Below are 11,838 nucleotides of genomic sequence, written 5' to 3'. Positions count from 1 at the left end.
GTTAAATTTATTTTGTATTTCTGTTTTTTTTCTTTTAAGTTTAATCGAGTTTATTTTATTATTTCTAGTTTTATTTTTCATATTTTAATCACAAACTCAGGAGAAATTACTTAAAATTAGATTTTTTTATTATTATAAAAAATTACAATTATTTAACTAAAAAAATTAAATTAGCTGATTTGTCGGATTGGAATTGGGAATATGTAAAGTGGATTAGAGAGCTTTGCGCTTGTTGGTAAGATTGATTTTATGGCTTATAATTTGTTAAAAATTGCATGCAAAATTTATTCGTACTAACAAAGATTTTTTTAATAAAAGAATTACAAAAAAATTAACAAAAATTTCTACAAAAAAAAGGCCTGATTGGGTTTTATCACTCGACATTAGTTTGATATCAAAAGTTATTTGGTTATTAATTGTGTTCAACACTAGCTAAATCGGGCACTGATTTTTCTTCTTAGAATTAGTTTTTTTATGTCTTAATTTTAATGTTACGAACAGGAGAACGAAGCGTCATATTTGAGCAGTGTGTTTACGAGTTAAATTTAAAAGAATCTCACAAAAAAAAAACAGACAGACAGTCACAAAAGACTTTTTTTAGTAATTAATTAGAGTGTAGAGAATGATATGACGACGACTTGAATTTCTTTTTAACAATAACAATAATATTATGATAGGTATAAAATAAAATGTCTCGCGATAATTTCATCATGACGAGCCGAATTCCTTCATCCATGCCTCATACTTCCTGAGATCTTGTTCCGAGACACTTTTATTGCATTTTTTAATGGCTTCGTCAAAGTCCTCTGCCGTCACGGGCATATCGAGTTCCTCGCGCGACAACGACCGAATTTCCTCCGGCTTCATGCCGGCAATTTTGCGACGCATCGACATCATACTGGCATCGCGGCACACATTCGTAATGTCAGCGCCGGAATATCCCTTGAGTTTTCGCGAAAAACGCTTCATGTCCATCGTTGGATCGACTTTTACGTCTTTCAAGTTGATTTGCAGCAGTGCCTCACGTCCTTCATCATTAGGAAGCGGGATGTAAATACGTTTTTCTAAACGACGACGCAGCGCTTCGTCAATGTCCCACGGGAAATTTGTAGCTGCCAACACCATAACGATGCCTTCTTCGGTATTGACACCGTCCATTTGCACAAGAAGCTCGGATTTGACGCGACGCGAAGCCTCGTGCTCGGATTCGGAGCCACGACGCGAACACAGCGAGTCAATTTCGTCGATAAAAATCGTGCTGGGCGCATAAAAACGCGCCATTTCGAAGAGAAGACGCACAAGTTTCTCCGATTCGCCGCGATATTTGGACGTGAGTGTGGAAGAGGAGACATTGAAGAACGTCGTGCCGCATTCCGTGGCGACAGCTTTGGCTAGTAACGTTTTGCCCGTACCTGGGGGACCCACCATCAGCACTCCTTTCCACGGGCGACGAATTCCCTACAAGAAAAAAAAACATTAAAAACAATTACGACACAAGAAAAATAGAAATTCGTACCTTGAAAAAGTCTGGCATCCACATTGGCAAGACAACAGCTTCTTCTAACAGTCTTTTGGCTTCGTGTAATTCTGCAATGTCATCCCATTTGACGTTCGGGTTCTTCTGTAAAATGTCTCGCTCTGTAAATGAGAGAAAAAAAAAACGGAAATTAGCATTAAATATAAAGAAAACGTTACATAACCCAAAAATCCAATTATTACTAAACAATTAAAGTTATGACGGACATGCATAAATACGATGGGAAAGTTTCTCAGTAAAAATAACAAAAATTTATTTAATCACCGGAGATAATTATGATTATCGCATCGGCTCATCCTCTATCTAACTAAAGCAACATTTTCTATTATTTTATAATTTTTCTTATTATAAATTGTTGCAAAAAAGACTCATTAACGACCAGATGTCACATGCCGATACATAGTTAACTAGGAGAAACTTGAAATTGATGCAATTTCCCTTTTTTTTTCTTTCTTCTTTAGGACGTTTGAAATTCATTTTATCTTATTGTTTCTTGACCCGTGAAAAAGAGGTGAAAATTCAATTTTTATTTTTCGCTAATAAAAAAAATATTAAAATTTTATCAAAAATTTAAAAAAAAATTTAAATTTAAAATTTTATCAAAATTTTGTTCAAAAAATCATTTTTTTGCCAAAATTTCATAATTTTTAAACATGATTTTTTTTTAAATGTTTTCACAAAAAAATTAAGCAGAAAATTCATGTTAAAATACGATTTTTTTTTAAAAATTAATTTTAAAGATTTTTTTAATTAGCGGCCAATCTTAATGACTTTTTTTTTATTTTGAATTTTCATCTTTTGAAATCAACAAAAATTCAAAAAAAATTTGGAGCGGCCTAATTTTGATTTTATATTATAATTAAATTTAATTTTATTTTATATTTCAAAACTTTATTTTTGGGTGTCAGCTACCATTTCGAAAAAAAATTAAAAGACAAAAAATTAAAAAAAAAATTGGAATGGCCTTAAATCCCGTAATTGTAAAGTGCAATTGTTTAATTGCTTAACTGGTTTGTCATTTATTACAAAAACTTAATTAAATGATGACCAAACAAGAAAAGAAGAGAAAGTTTTGTGTGACTTATGGAAGAAGAAATCTTGACACTGAAACTACTAATTATCGTCCATGAAATGATAAAGACCGTGATAAGATTCTGTCAGTCTATATAATTAACAGTCATTCTTCTTTGCACGCGAGACACTTGAAAGAAAAAAAAGTCTCATTGCAAACTAAAACTTGTGTTTCCTCAGTAAACAAAATGCGAATTAGTCATAAAGTTGTTTCGTTATTTATGGCAAAGATGACAAACAACTTCCATGAATAGACGACAAACAACGTATTTCAATTAAGAAACTTTGAAGAGATGGAAAAATATTATTAGAAAATTATTAAAGTATTTTGCATGGGAGATAAAACCTGAATTTTATCTGTTGTTTTATTTATTTGCGCACACGTGATACAACAAAAAATAAACAATAATAAAAACAGGAAATGTTATTGTAATGCAATATCGCGAATCGATAATAATAGCGAAGCAAGAGACTTTGGTGCAAGTACATTTCCCTCGAAAAGTTATAAGTAACTGGTTATGTAAAAAAATGTAATGAGGAATTGAGCACATCGAGTAATCCGATATTGCTGAGTAGAACCGCAAAAGATGGTAAGCTGGTGAGATTTGTCACAGATTTAATTTTTTATTGCATTTAATTTACTTTTTAAGCTTTCATTTTTGTGATTGGATTGATATTGGCGCCAAAAGTAGATATTTTTATAATTTTTTTGGTATTAAAGACCTTTCTAAATATACTTTTAAATTAAAAAAAATTGTATAATTTTGTGAAAAAAATCAATTGATTTTTTTTTAACCAAATTTCGTTAATTTATTAATTTTTTTTCAAATTTAAAAAATTAGATAATTTTGTGTAAAAAATCAATTGATTTTTTTAAATCAAATTTCGTTAATTTATTATTTTTCTAATTTAAAATTTATTTAAGAACATTTTTAGTTTACAATTATAATGAAAATTAATTTATTTAACTATTTCTAATTTTTTTCAATTTTTATCATATTTCAAAATATTTAAAATTTATTTCAAAATTTTAAAAGTCATCGAATTAAATTATTTTTATTTAAATTAAATTAATTTTAATTAATTTTCAACAAAATTCAAGTTCAAGTTGAATGTCCGACATCAAAAACGCACAAAACAAAATAATTATCGACCTTTTAAGGTTTTCCTAATAATAGCTTTCCCTCCACTTTTACTCTGCAGTCATTTGTTCATTTCATAACTCATTGCCACCAATCTAATCAAATTGGATTATTACGAACATAAACAGTCTCATTTCGATCAATCAATCGATCGAAAATAACAACATTTTTCAACCAACTGCTCATTATGGCTAAATCTATAAATACCGCTAATCATTTATTTACCGTTTAATAAAATAAATCAATCAGATAAAAAAAAAACGTAAAAACGCCACAAGTCACCTTAAAGTAAACGAAAACTCGAACAACAACTTACACTTTCTTCGTCTTCTACATCGTCATCTTTTCTCGATGCGATCAATGAACGTTGAACGAACGTCATTAACGGAAATGCCAAATATAGTGAATTTCATCTGAATCTCACACTCACTGAGATGGTCAAGCGAAACGAAACGCGAGAAATTAAATTACTAATAATTATCGCAATAAAACTGGTGGCAATTATTTGGACAAGGCAACTTTGTTAATTAATGATTTCTACTATTTTTTAATATTTTTTGATGCTTAATATAAAGATTGTCTGTTTACATCTTCATTATGATCAATTAGCGACACCTTGCTATGTTTATCTAAAAGACGTCTCTATTGTTTAAAGTCATAAATTGTGAAATGCAGATAAAATACCGGTAATGGCAACGTCTAGCAGGCGATGTTAGAGACGGTTCAACACAAAGTTCAGGGAAAGTGTGTTAAAAAAAATTTATAACTAGTCACTGATTGCCCATAAAAAACTGTGTAGAATCCAATTACGAGCCACTTTTGACCTTTTAACGACTTACAAATGGCTTTTGTGACCCTTCCTAGTTAAATTTAAGGTTTCTCTCTCACTCGATCTGATAATTCTATTTTTTTTAATTTTTATCATAAATCATGTAGAAAGTAATAATTAAGGTGTGTAAACAATGAAACATTAAACGAGAGTCCACATAAAAGTAATAAATTAATTAATTAACCAGATACGGTGCGGCGAAATTGAATCAACGTCAGAGGAAGTCAATCATAGCAGTTCATAAAATAATTAAAATGTTACACTAAATAACTCTATTCAAATGTTTTTTTTAATGTCGTCGGCCACACAATGTAACAAGCAACTCAACTTTTTTTTTCGAAGAAAAATGTTTTTGTGTGGGAAAGGTCGTTAACGCAGGTTGTTGCCAGACGCTGACAAATTTTTGTTTTCTATCGAAAAATGAAACACAAGCGAATTTCCGGAATTTACATCGGAACAAAATTCGTGTCGAATAAAAATCAAAATATGAGAGATAAATAAATTACTTAATCCCATATTTGATTCACTCTTGAATTTTTGGATATACCACGCAAGGTTAAGCTTTAAAAGTTTTTTTTCAATATAAAAGGCTCTAACGGGTCGATGAAATTATTTTTTTTTTGTTTATCGTAATAAGCTATTTAACAGATTTTTGATGGTCTGTCCGATATTTTTAAGTGATTTTTTTTTTATCTAAAAAGAAATTTTAAGTCGATAAAAAAATGAAGAAAATAAATTTCACGACTTATTTTAAAATTTGTGAGATAAAAAAATTCTGTAATTTTTTTCTTTGAATTTTTGAAAATCGATTTATCATCTCTATTTCTGGGATAAATTAAAAAAAAAATGTTTAAAATAATTATTCCATTAATTTTAATTTTTTATAAAAAATCAATCAAAATTAATTTAAAAAAAAAAAATTTAAAAAATTAATTTAAAATTTAATTAAAAAAAAAAAATTAATTAATTTTTTAATTTAATTAATTTTTTAAATAATTTAATTAATTAATTATAAATTTAATTAATTATTTAAAAAATTTAATTAAAATTATTAATTTTTTTAATTTTTTTGAACAAAAAATGACTAAAAATATTTTTTACAAACACAAATTGTCAGATATTTTGATAATTTGTGAAATTTACGGAATTTTCTTCAAAATAATTAATTATTTCTTTAATTTTTATATAAAAGCGCTCAATTTTTCATATCGCACGACGTTTTGTCATTAAAACTATTATTAACAATCTTGTTTATTTTTGTTTAACCAAAACAGAAATAATAATAAAAACTACAAATGAACAATATGTTTCTTTTGTTGGTCATTTGACAAAAAAAGAACAACTAAAAAATCAGGTGGCCTTTGTTCTCCAATAAATCAAATGCTTTTTTGATCATTATTATATTAACATAATAATAAAATCGGGCGCATTTGCTACTAACACCACTAATTCCTTGTTGAAGTGATTCAAATCTCGCGACATGATGTGAGTTGACGCATTACAAGTTGTTTTTAAATCACTTTTAACATGTGTGCGGGAATGACATAAGACGAGAAATATTACTATTAGAGATAAGACTCGTATCTTCGCACGTTTATCGATATTGAACTTGGAGCTATAAAAACTAATAATTACGATTTTTTACATTTTTTCGAAGTAAAATAAATATTATTTGACCTTGAAGGTGCGCGCGAATGTGGAAATTCACGAAGCATGTAACGAGAGACACGATGCGATGCGATGCGTGCTTTAGCAATTATCATCTTTAGTGGGTCATTAATTGATGGCAACTGCCTTATGGAGGTACTTGAACTATTATTTTTCGTTTAATTAGCATACAACTGGTTTAATTTGGGTCGTATTGAGTAATATTTCTCAGAGTAAACAAATGGGAGAAACTTACCTAACATATCCACTAAATCCACATCTGCATGGCTGGCAGCTTCGAATTTCTTCTCTGGCGGCTCCGCGTTTTGTTCTTCTTCCTCGTTTTCCTTATCCTTATCAGACTTTTCACCTCCCTTGTTATCACCGTTTTCTTTGCCGTTGCTGGTGCCGTTTTTGCTGCTGCTAGCACGTGCCGAAGATCCTTTCCCGTTGACTTGGCGATTTGTTGTGCCTCCCATGCGACCCTTGATGCCGGGCGGTGCATTGCCCGCTGACTTGGTAGCTGCATTTTTGCGATTTACCTCGGATTTGCGATTCGCTGTGCTTATTCGAGTATTTCGTGACTTGTTTTCTAGAGGAGGAGGAGGGTCCCAAACGTCGGGATCACGGTTTAGAGATGGCGGATAATAGATGTCGTCGCGTTCGGGACGGAAAAATGCAGATGGGTCACCTGGTCGACTTGCCTCGCCGTGATTGCGTTGCGTACGCGCCAGCAAGGGGGCATTCTTGAGGTCCATGCTGATCTCCATGAGTGTCTTCTGGATTTGCTTCATTTGATTGTACTCTTTGTTTATTTGTGTCAGTACCTGAGGGAAAAGAAAGAATTTTTTTAATGATGATACAAAAATTTAAAAAAACAAATTTTTCGATTTAATAGATTTTATGAAATTTACATTAAAAAACCACACGAAAACACAATTTACAAAAAAAAATTCATTCAATTTATAAAAACAATAAAAAAAAATCAGGGAAAATTTTAAATATTTCAATAAATCATTAATTTAAAGTGCAAAAATTTGGAAAATATTAAATTTTCCCAAAAAAAATATTAAAAAATCATAAAAATAATTTTGAATAAAAAATTCTGAGTTGTTACCATTTTTCTAAACCGTTAATGATATTAAAAACCTTTAAAATTCATTAAAATTTGCAATTTTTTCATAAAATTAATAATTTGCATTAAATTTTTAAGTAATTTTTTTTATAGAAAAACTCAAATTTATTTTACGGATATTTTGAATTTTCTTCGTAGTAAAAGTAAAATAGTAAAAAAAAAACAATTTTTTTTCTAAGACAGCATTTCTAAGGATTTTGGACATTTTTTGATAAAAATTTTAGAATTTCTCAATTTCATTCAAATTTTTCTCATTATTTTCTATTTTTTTTTTAGAATTTTTTTTTTGAGGAATTTTGAAAATTATAGGGAGTACATATTTTTATTTTTCACAAAATTTTTTGAAATCGATAATTTTTCACTTTTAACTTATTTGAACGGAAATTAAATATTTTTAAAACTTAAAAAGGAGCACATCTGGCCTAAAATTTTTAAAACTCACCATTGTCCACTTGCCCTTCTTGATGGGATCATGCAACGTAATCAGCAATTTGTTCAGCATTTGTGTGACACCTTCGTAATAAATCCCGGCAGAGTCGTAATTGCCGACAAGCGCCATTTCCCGAGCCAATTTTGTATTTTCACATATTTCCTGTGTCGAGATATTTCCTGCCATCACCATTCCACTATCGGCGGCTACCCGATTGTAAACGGTGTTTGGCGGGCGTTTGATGTACTGATGCGAAATTATTTTCTTTGTTGTGGCCAGTGCTTAAAAATTATTTTTGCTTGTCTTCGTCACTGACTTATTCACTTTTTTTATTTATTTATTTTTTTTTATTGATAAAATATCTGCAAATAATAAAATAAAATAAATAATTTCTTATCACTTTGTTCGATTCTCGTCCAAGCATTAAGATTGATAAGGAAATAAATCATCGGAAAACACAAAAAATTGGTCACTCGTCACGCTCGATCGTTCGCAGCAAATCGACTGACTAAAAATAGGTTAACTTTGCAACAAACAAACGGCTCAGTAAAGGAATCTCATTGAACCCTATTAATCTATCTATTTGGGGGTATATTGTACTTTTCGCGGAATGTTTGTTCGATATCGAGCCAAACAACGAGAGTGAGACTGCAAAATTGCTCGTGCGAGCGAGCAAACGACCAAAAATGCCGCATGAAAAGAAAAAATAAAATAAATCTAGTGCACGTTTCGTAAGAATTTCAGTTAGTCTAGTATATGGGTTTAGTCATTGTGTCTATCTCCGACTATTTAGCTCTGTTGAATGTCGTACATTGAGAGTAATTGCTTCGCTTTCGACATATGAGCAAGATTTTTTTTTATAAAAATTTAGTTGTGGGCAGGACAATCATGACACAGACAATTTTTTGTGGTTCAAAATTATCATAGTGTCTGTTGCTTTTTCACAGCGCGACAAGTGATTAGGTCACCACGTAGTCTTTTCTTCAGAAAAATGCTGTTTTTTTGTTCAAAATCATCTTTTAGCGATATTTTTAAAAGTCATTCAGTTGATTGAAGGGCAAGTTTAATTGAATTATTTTTAATTTCTAGCAATTTTTGTCATTTTGTGCTTCACTGAAGACAATTTCTTGCAATTCTAGGACTTGTTTTTGCGTCTACGGGGCATCGACCTCTTTATACTTCCATTTTCAATCCGCATCACTTGACTTAAGCTCATTACAGACAAAAGAAACATCACTCTTTGTGTCACACACAATTCGATTCACAAACCGGTAGGTGTACAAATCCCATATTTGTCGTCTTTATTCGTTGAATGTTCATGTCAATTGCGCATCGATAAGATAACTTGTGCCCTTCGCTTCATTTAATTTGCTTTGATTCGTCATCAAAAATCGCCCAAAAAAACAACAATGACTAATAATAATAAAAATAATCAAAAATTGATCGAAAAAAGTAAGTGGTTGTCATAATTGTTTATTTTTTCGTGTATCAATAAATTTGCTTGCTCTTTTTGTAGGTTCATAGATCTGAATAAAAAAAAAATAATAAAAGTGACACAAAGTATACTCTATCATCGCCCACTCGCGTTATTTGAGATCCCAATAAATAAATTAATTTATAATAAATACACTTTAAATCACGTTTGCTATGATAAATCACAGAAGATATCAAGTCACACTTGCGCTACCTTTTAAATATTATTTTTTCGATATTTATTTTTATTTTTTCGCGAAAAGACTCAAAATTCCATCCGTCCGGTACGAAAACATACGCCGACTGAAGTCTGTCAGTCTCTTGATCTTGTAACTTCAACAGTTGTCGTGATATATAAGTGTTGTGTACACAACGGCAAGACAAAATAATCTAATCGTAGTTGTTTGTATTTACACACAAATTTAATAGGCAGGAACAGTTCGGTTTTTTTTTTCTCTAAGTTTAGTTAAAAAATTACCTTTGTTTGGAAATAAAGATAACTAAGATAACAATCGAAAAAGATAAATTTTTAAAAATTTAATTTTTTTCAAAAACTTAATATTTTTTTTAGTTTTTCTATTTCTATTAGTCTGGTATTTTTTAAGTTTTTATTTTAGTTTTTTTTTAAATATTTTTTTTTAAGAAAAACTTTAATTTTTAATTAATTTAATTTAAAATTAAAATTTTAAAAGACCATCATAATTTTTTTTTTTTTAATTTTTTATAATAATTATTGTCTCTTATAATATTTTTAAAGTTAAAAATTTTATGAGGACAATTTTTAAAAAATATCGTTTTTTGGACTTATTTATTTTTTTACAGTTTGATGATTTTTCTAAATTCTAAATTTTTGCTTTGCTATTTTATTTAAATTTGAAAAAAAATATTTCCTAAAGAATAAAAATTTAAAAAAAAATTATTTTTCAAAAAAGAATTTATTAAAAAAAATTATTAAATTTATTTATTTATTATTTAATTAAATATTATTTATTTATTTATTTAAAAAAATATATTTTTGTTATAAATTTTTATTCGTCAAGGAACTAAGTTTAAAATTAAAAAAAAAAAATGGAAAATATTAACTAATATTGATGAAATGGTCCAAAAATTGTTGTAACTTCATTATTTTATATGAAAAATATTTCAAAACCCCTTTAAAATTTTTATTTTTATTTTAACACGACAAAATAAATTTATATAAAAGTTTTTTTCGAAATTTAAAAAAATTATTTATGATAATTAACGAAAAACCGTTCCTGCCTAACATTTACCTGGTGTGGGGGGTATCTACACAGATGCTGTCTTCCGTATAGCGATATCGTGCTCTTCGCACAAACACACACAATACGCCATTAACATTAAAATATAACAAGATCTTGTTGAAACAAAAACTTTACACTCTATTACTATATCGATATCTCTCTCACAGTAATTTAAACTAAAGTAACGATGTTCAATGAAACAAAACATCAATGAGCGCGTGAGAGATGTGTCTTGTCTTATTGCACATCTCCAAGTCGTCAACGTGTGCTTAGGAAAAAAACAAAGGAAATTTACTTAGAAAATAGAAATAATAAATCTCCGAACAATAGACGATCAAAAAGTTTGTTGGTACAGATAAAAATTACATCATCGCACTCTAAATAAATTAAATGCAAGAAATGTTGAATTGAAACATTTTTTTTTTCGTCTGTTTAAAACAAATAAAATCGTGCAACGTCGATCTTCTGACGGCGGCGATGTGTTTATGTGTTGAAAATTAATTTTATTTAAATTAGTTCATTTTTTGTTTATTTCCCAAGATCTTGGAACGCGATGAGATAATAAAATTAAAACTTTGTCTGAGAAAGAAATGCAGTCAATGAGGTTATCAAAAGCTGTCTGTACGTCAAAGTTTGTTTTGTTTTGATTTTTAATTGTAAACTATATCGAGCAAATAATAAATATTTTGATTTCTATTAGACAGATAGTCGACTTCTTGATATTCGACCTCAAAAATTGTCAAACAACGGAATTTTCCGTAGACAAGGAGGCAGTGGAGAGATTTATGGGGATGGCAGTAAATTTGGCGATGGGTACTTGAAACAACAAGCGTAAAATTTGTTGGCACCAGCACGCTATAAAAAGTATTTATGGGAGTTGTGCCAGAGATTTTACTCATTTTTTGAAGCTAAAATCAATATTTAATTTTTTTTTTGTTGAATGAATCTTTTTTTTCTCAAAAATATTTTTAAAAAATCATTTGCATCGAAAAAAATAACAAAGCTACCATTTTCGGTTCTAATGACCTTTATGTCCGCACAAAAAATCTCCTCACTGACAGTTTTATTGAACAATTCTCGGACCATTCCATTCATTAAACTTGCAGCAAGTAAGTAACCGCACCTTCAAGTTCTCATTTCGTGATATTTATCTTCATTTACAGTACTTCCAAATATGGTTCTGGCGTCCTTGTTGCTTCATAACACTTTTCAACACACAGATAATTCAATTCATTTCTTCAAGGAATGGACTTAACGGTCACGGCTCTTTCTTTAAAATTAAAATTATCTTGAATTCAAATCGTTTCCCGCA

At 29.4% G+C, this 11,838-nt stretch overlaps 1 protein-coding gene across 1 annotated transcript; it reads right to left on the bottom strand.

The window, feature by feature from the left end:
• Nucleotides 1-15: 15 nt before the first annotated feature.
• Nucleotides 16-9,539, bottom strand: LOC134836265 (katanin p60 ATPase-containing subunit A-like 1). Its single transcript, XM_063851483.1, has 5 exons — nucleotides 9,420-9,539; nucleotides 7,804-8,153; nucleotides 6,483-7,053; nucleotides 1,517-1,638; nucleotides 16-1,458 (listed from the first exon to the last, which is right to left on the bottom strand). Exons 2-5 carry the CDS (start codon nucleotides 7,981-7,983, stop codon nucleotides 709-711), a joined length of 1,623 nt encoding a protein of 540 aa, XP_063707553.1. The 5' UTR covers nucleotides 7,984-8,153; nucleotides 9,420-9,539; the 3' UTR covers nucleotides 16-708.
• Between the last annotated feature and the right edge of the window lie 2,299 nt (nucleotides 9,540-11,838).

Source organism: Culicoides brevitarsis, unplaced genomic scaffold (assembly GCF_036172545.1).
Source record: "Culicoides brevitarsis isolate CSIRO-B50_1 unplaced genomic scaffold, AGI_CSIRO_Cbre_v1 contig_5, whole genome shotgun sequence".
In the NCBI taxonomy this organism is placed as follows: Eukaryota; Metazoa; Arthropoda; class Insecta; order Diptera; family Ceratopogonidae; genus Culicoides; species Culicoides brevitarsis.
The sequence above is the reverse complement of the archived record's forward strand: the minus strand, read 5'-3'. Positions and strand labels throughout refer to the sequence as shown.

Excerpts from the sequence above, each read along its gene's own strand:
- LOC134836265 (XM_063851483.1), bottom strand. The coding sequence starts at position 7,983 with ATGGTGATGGCAGGAAATATCTCGACACAGGAAATATGTGAAAATACA. Across the intron at positions 7,054-7,803 it reads AGAAGGGCAAGTGGACAATG|GTACTGACACAAATAAACAA; the intron begins GTGAGTTTTAAA and ends CTTTTCCCTCAG. Across the intron at positions 1,459-1,516 it reads GGATGCCAGACTTTTTCAAG|GGAATTCGTCGCCCGTGGAA; the intron begins GTACGAATTTCT and ends TTTTTCTTGTAG.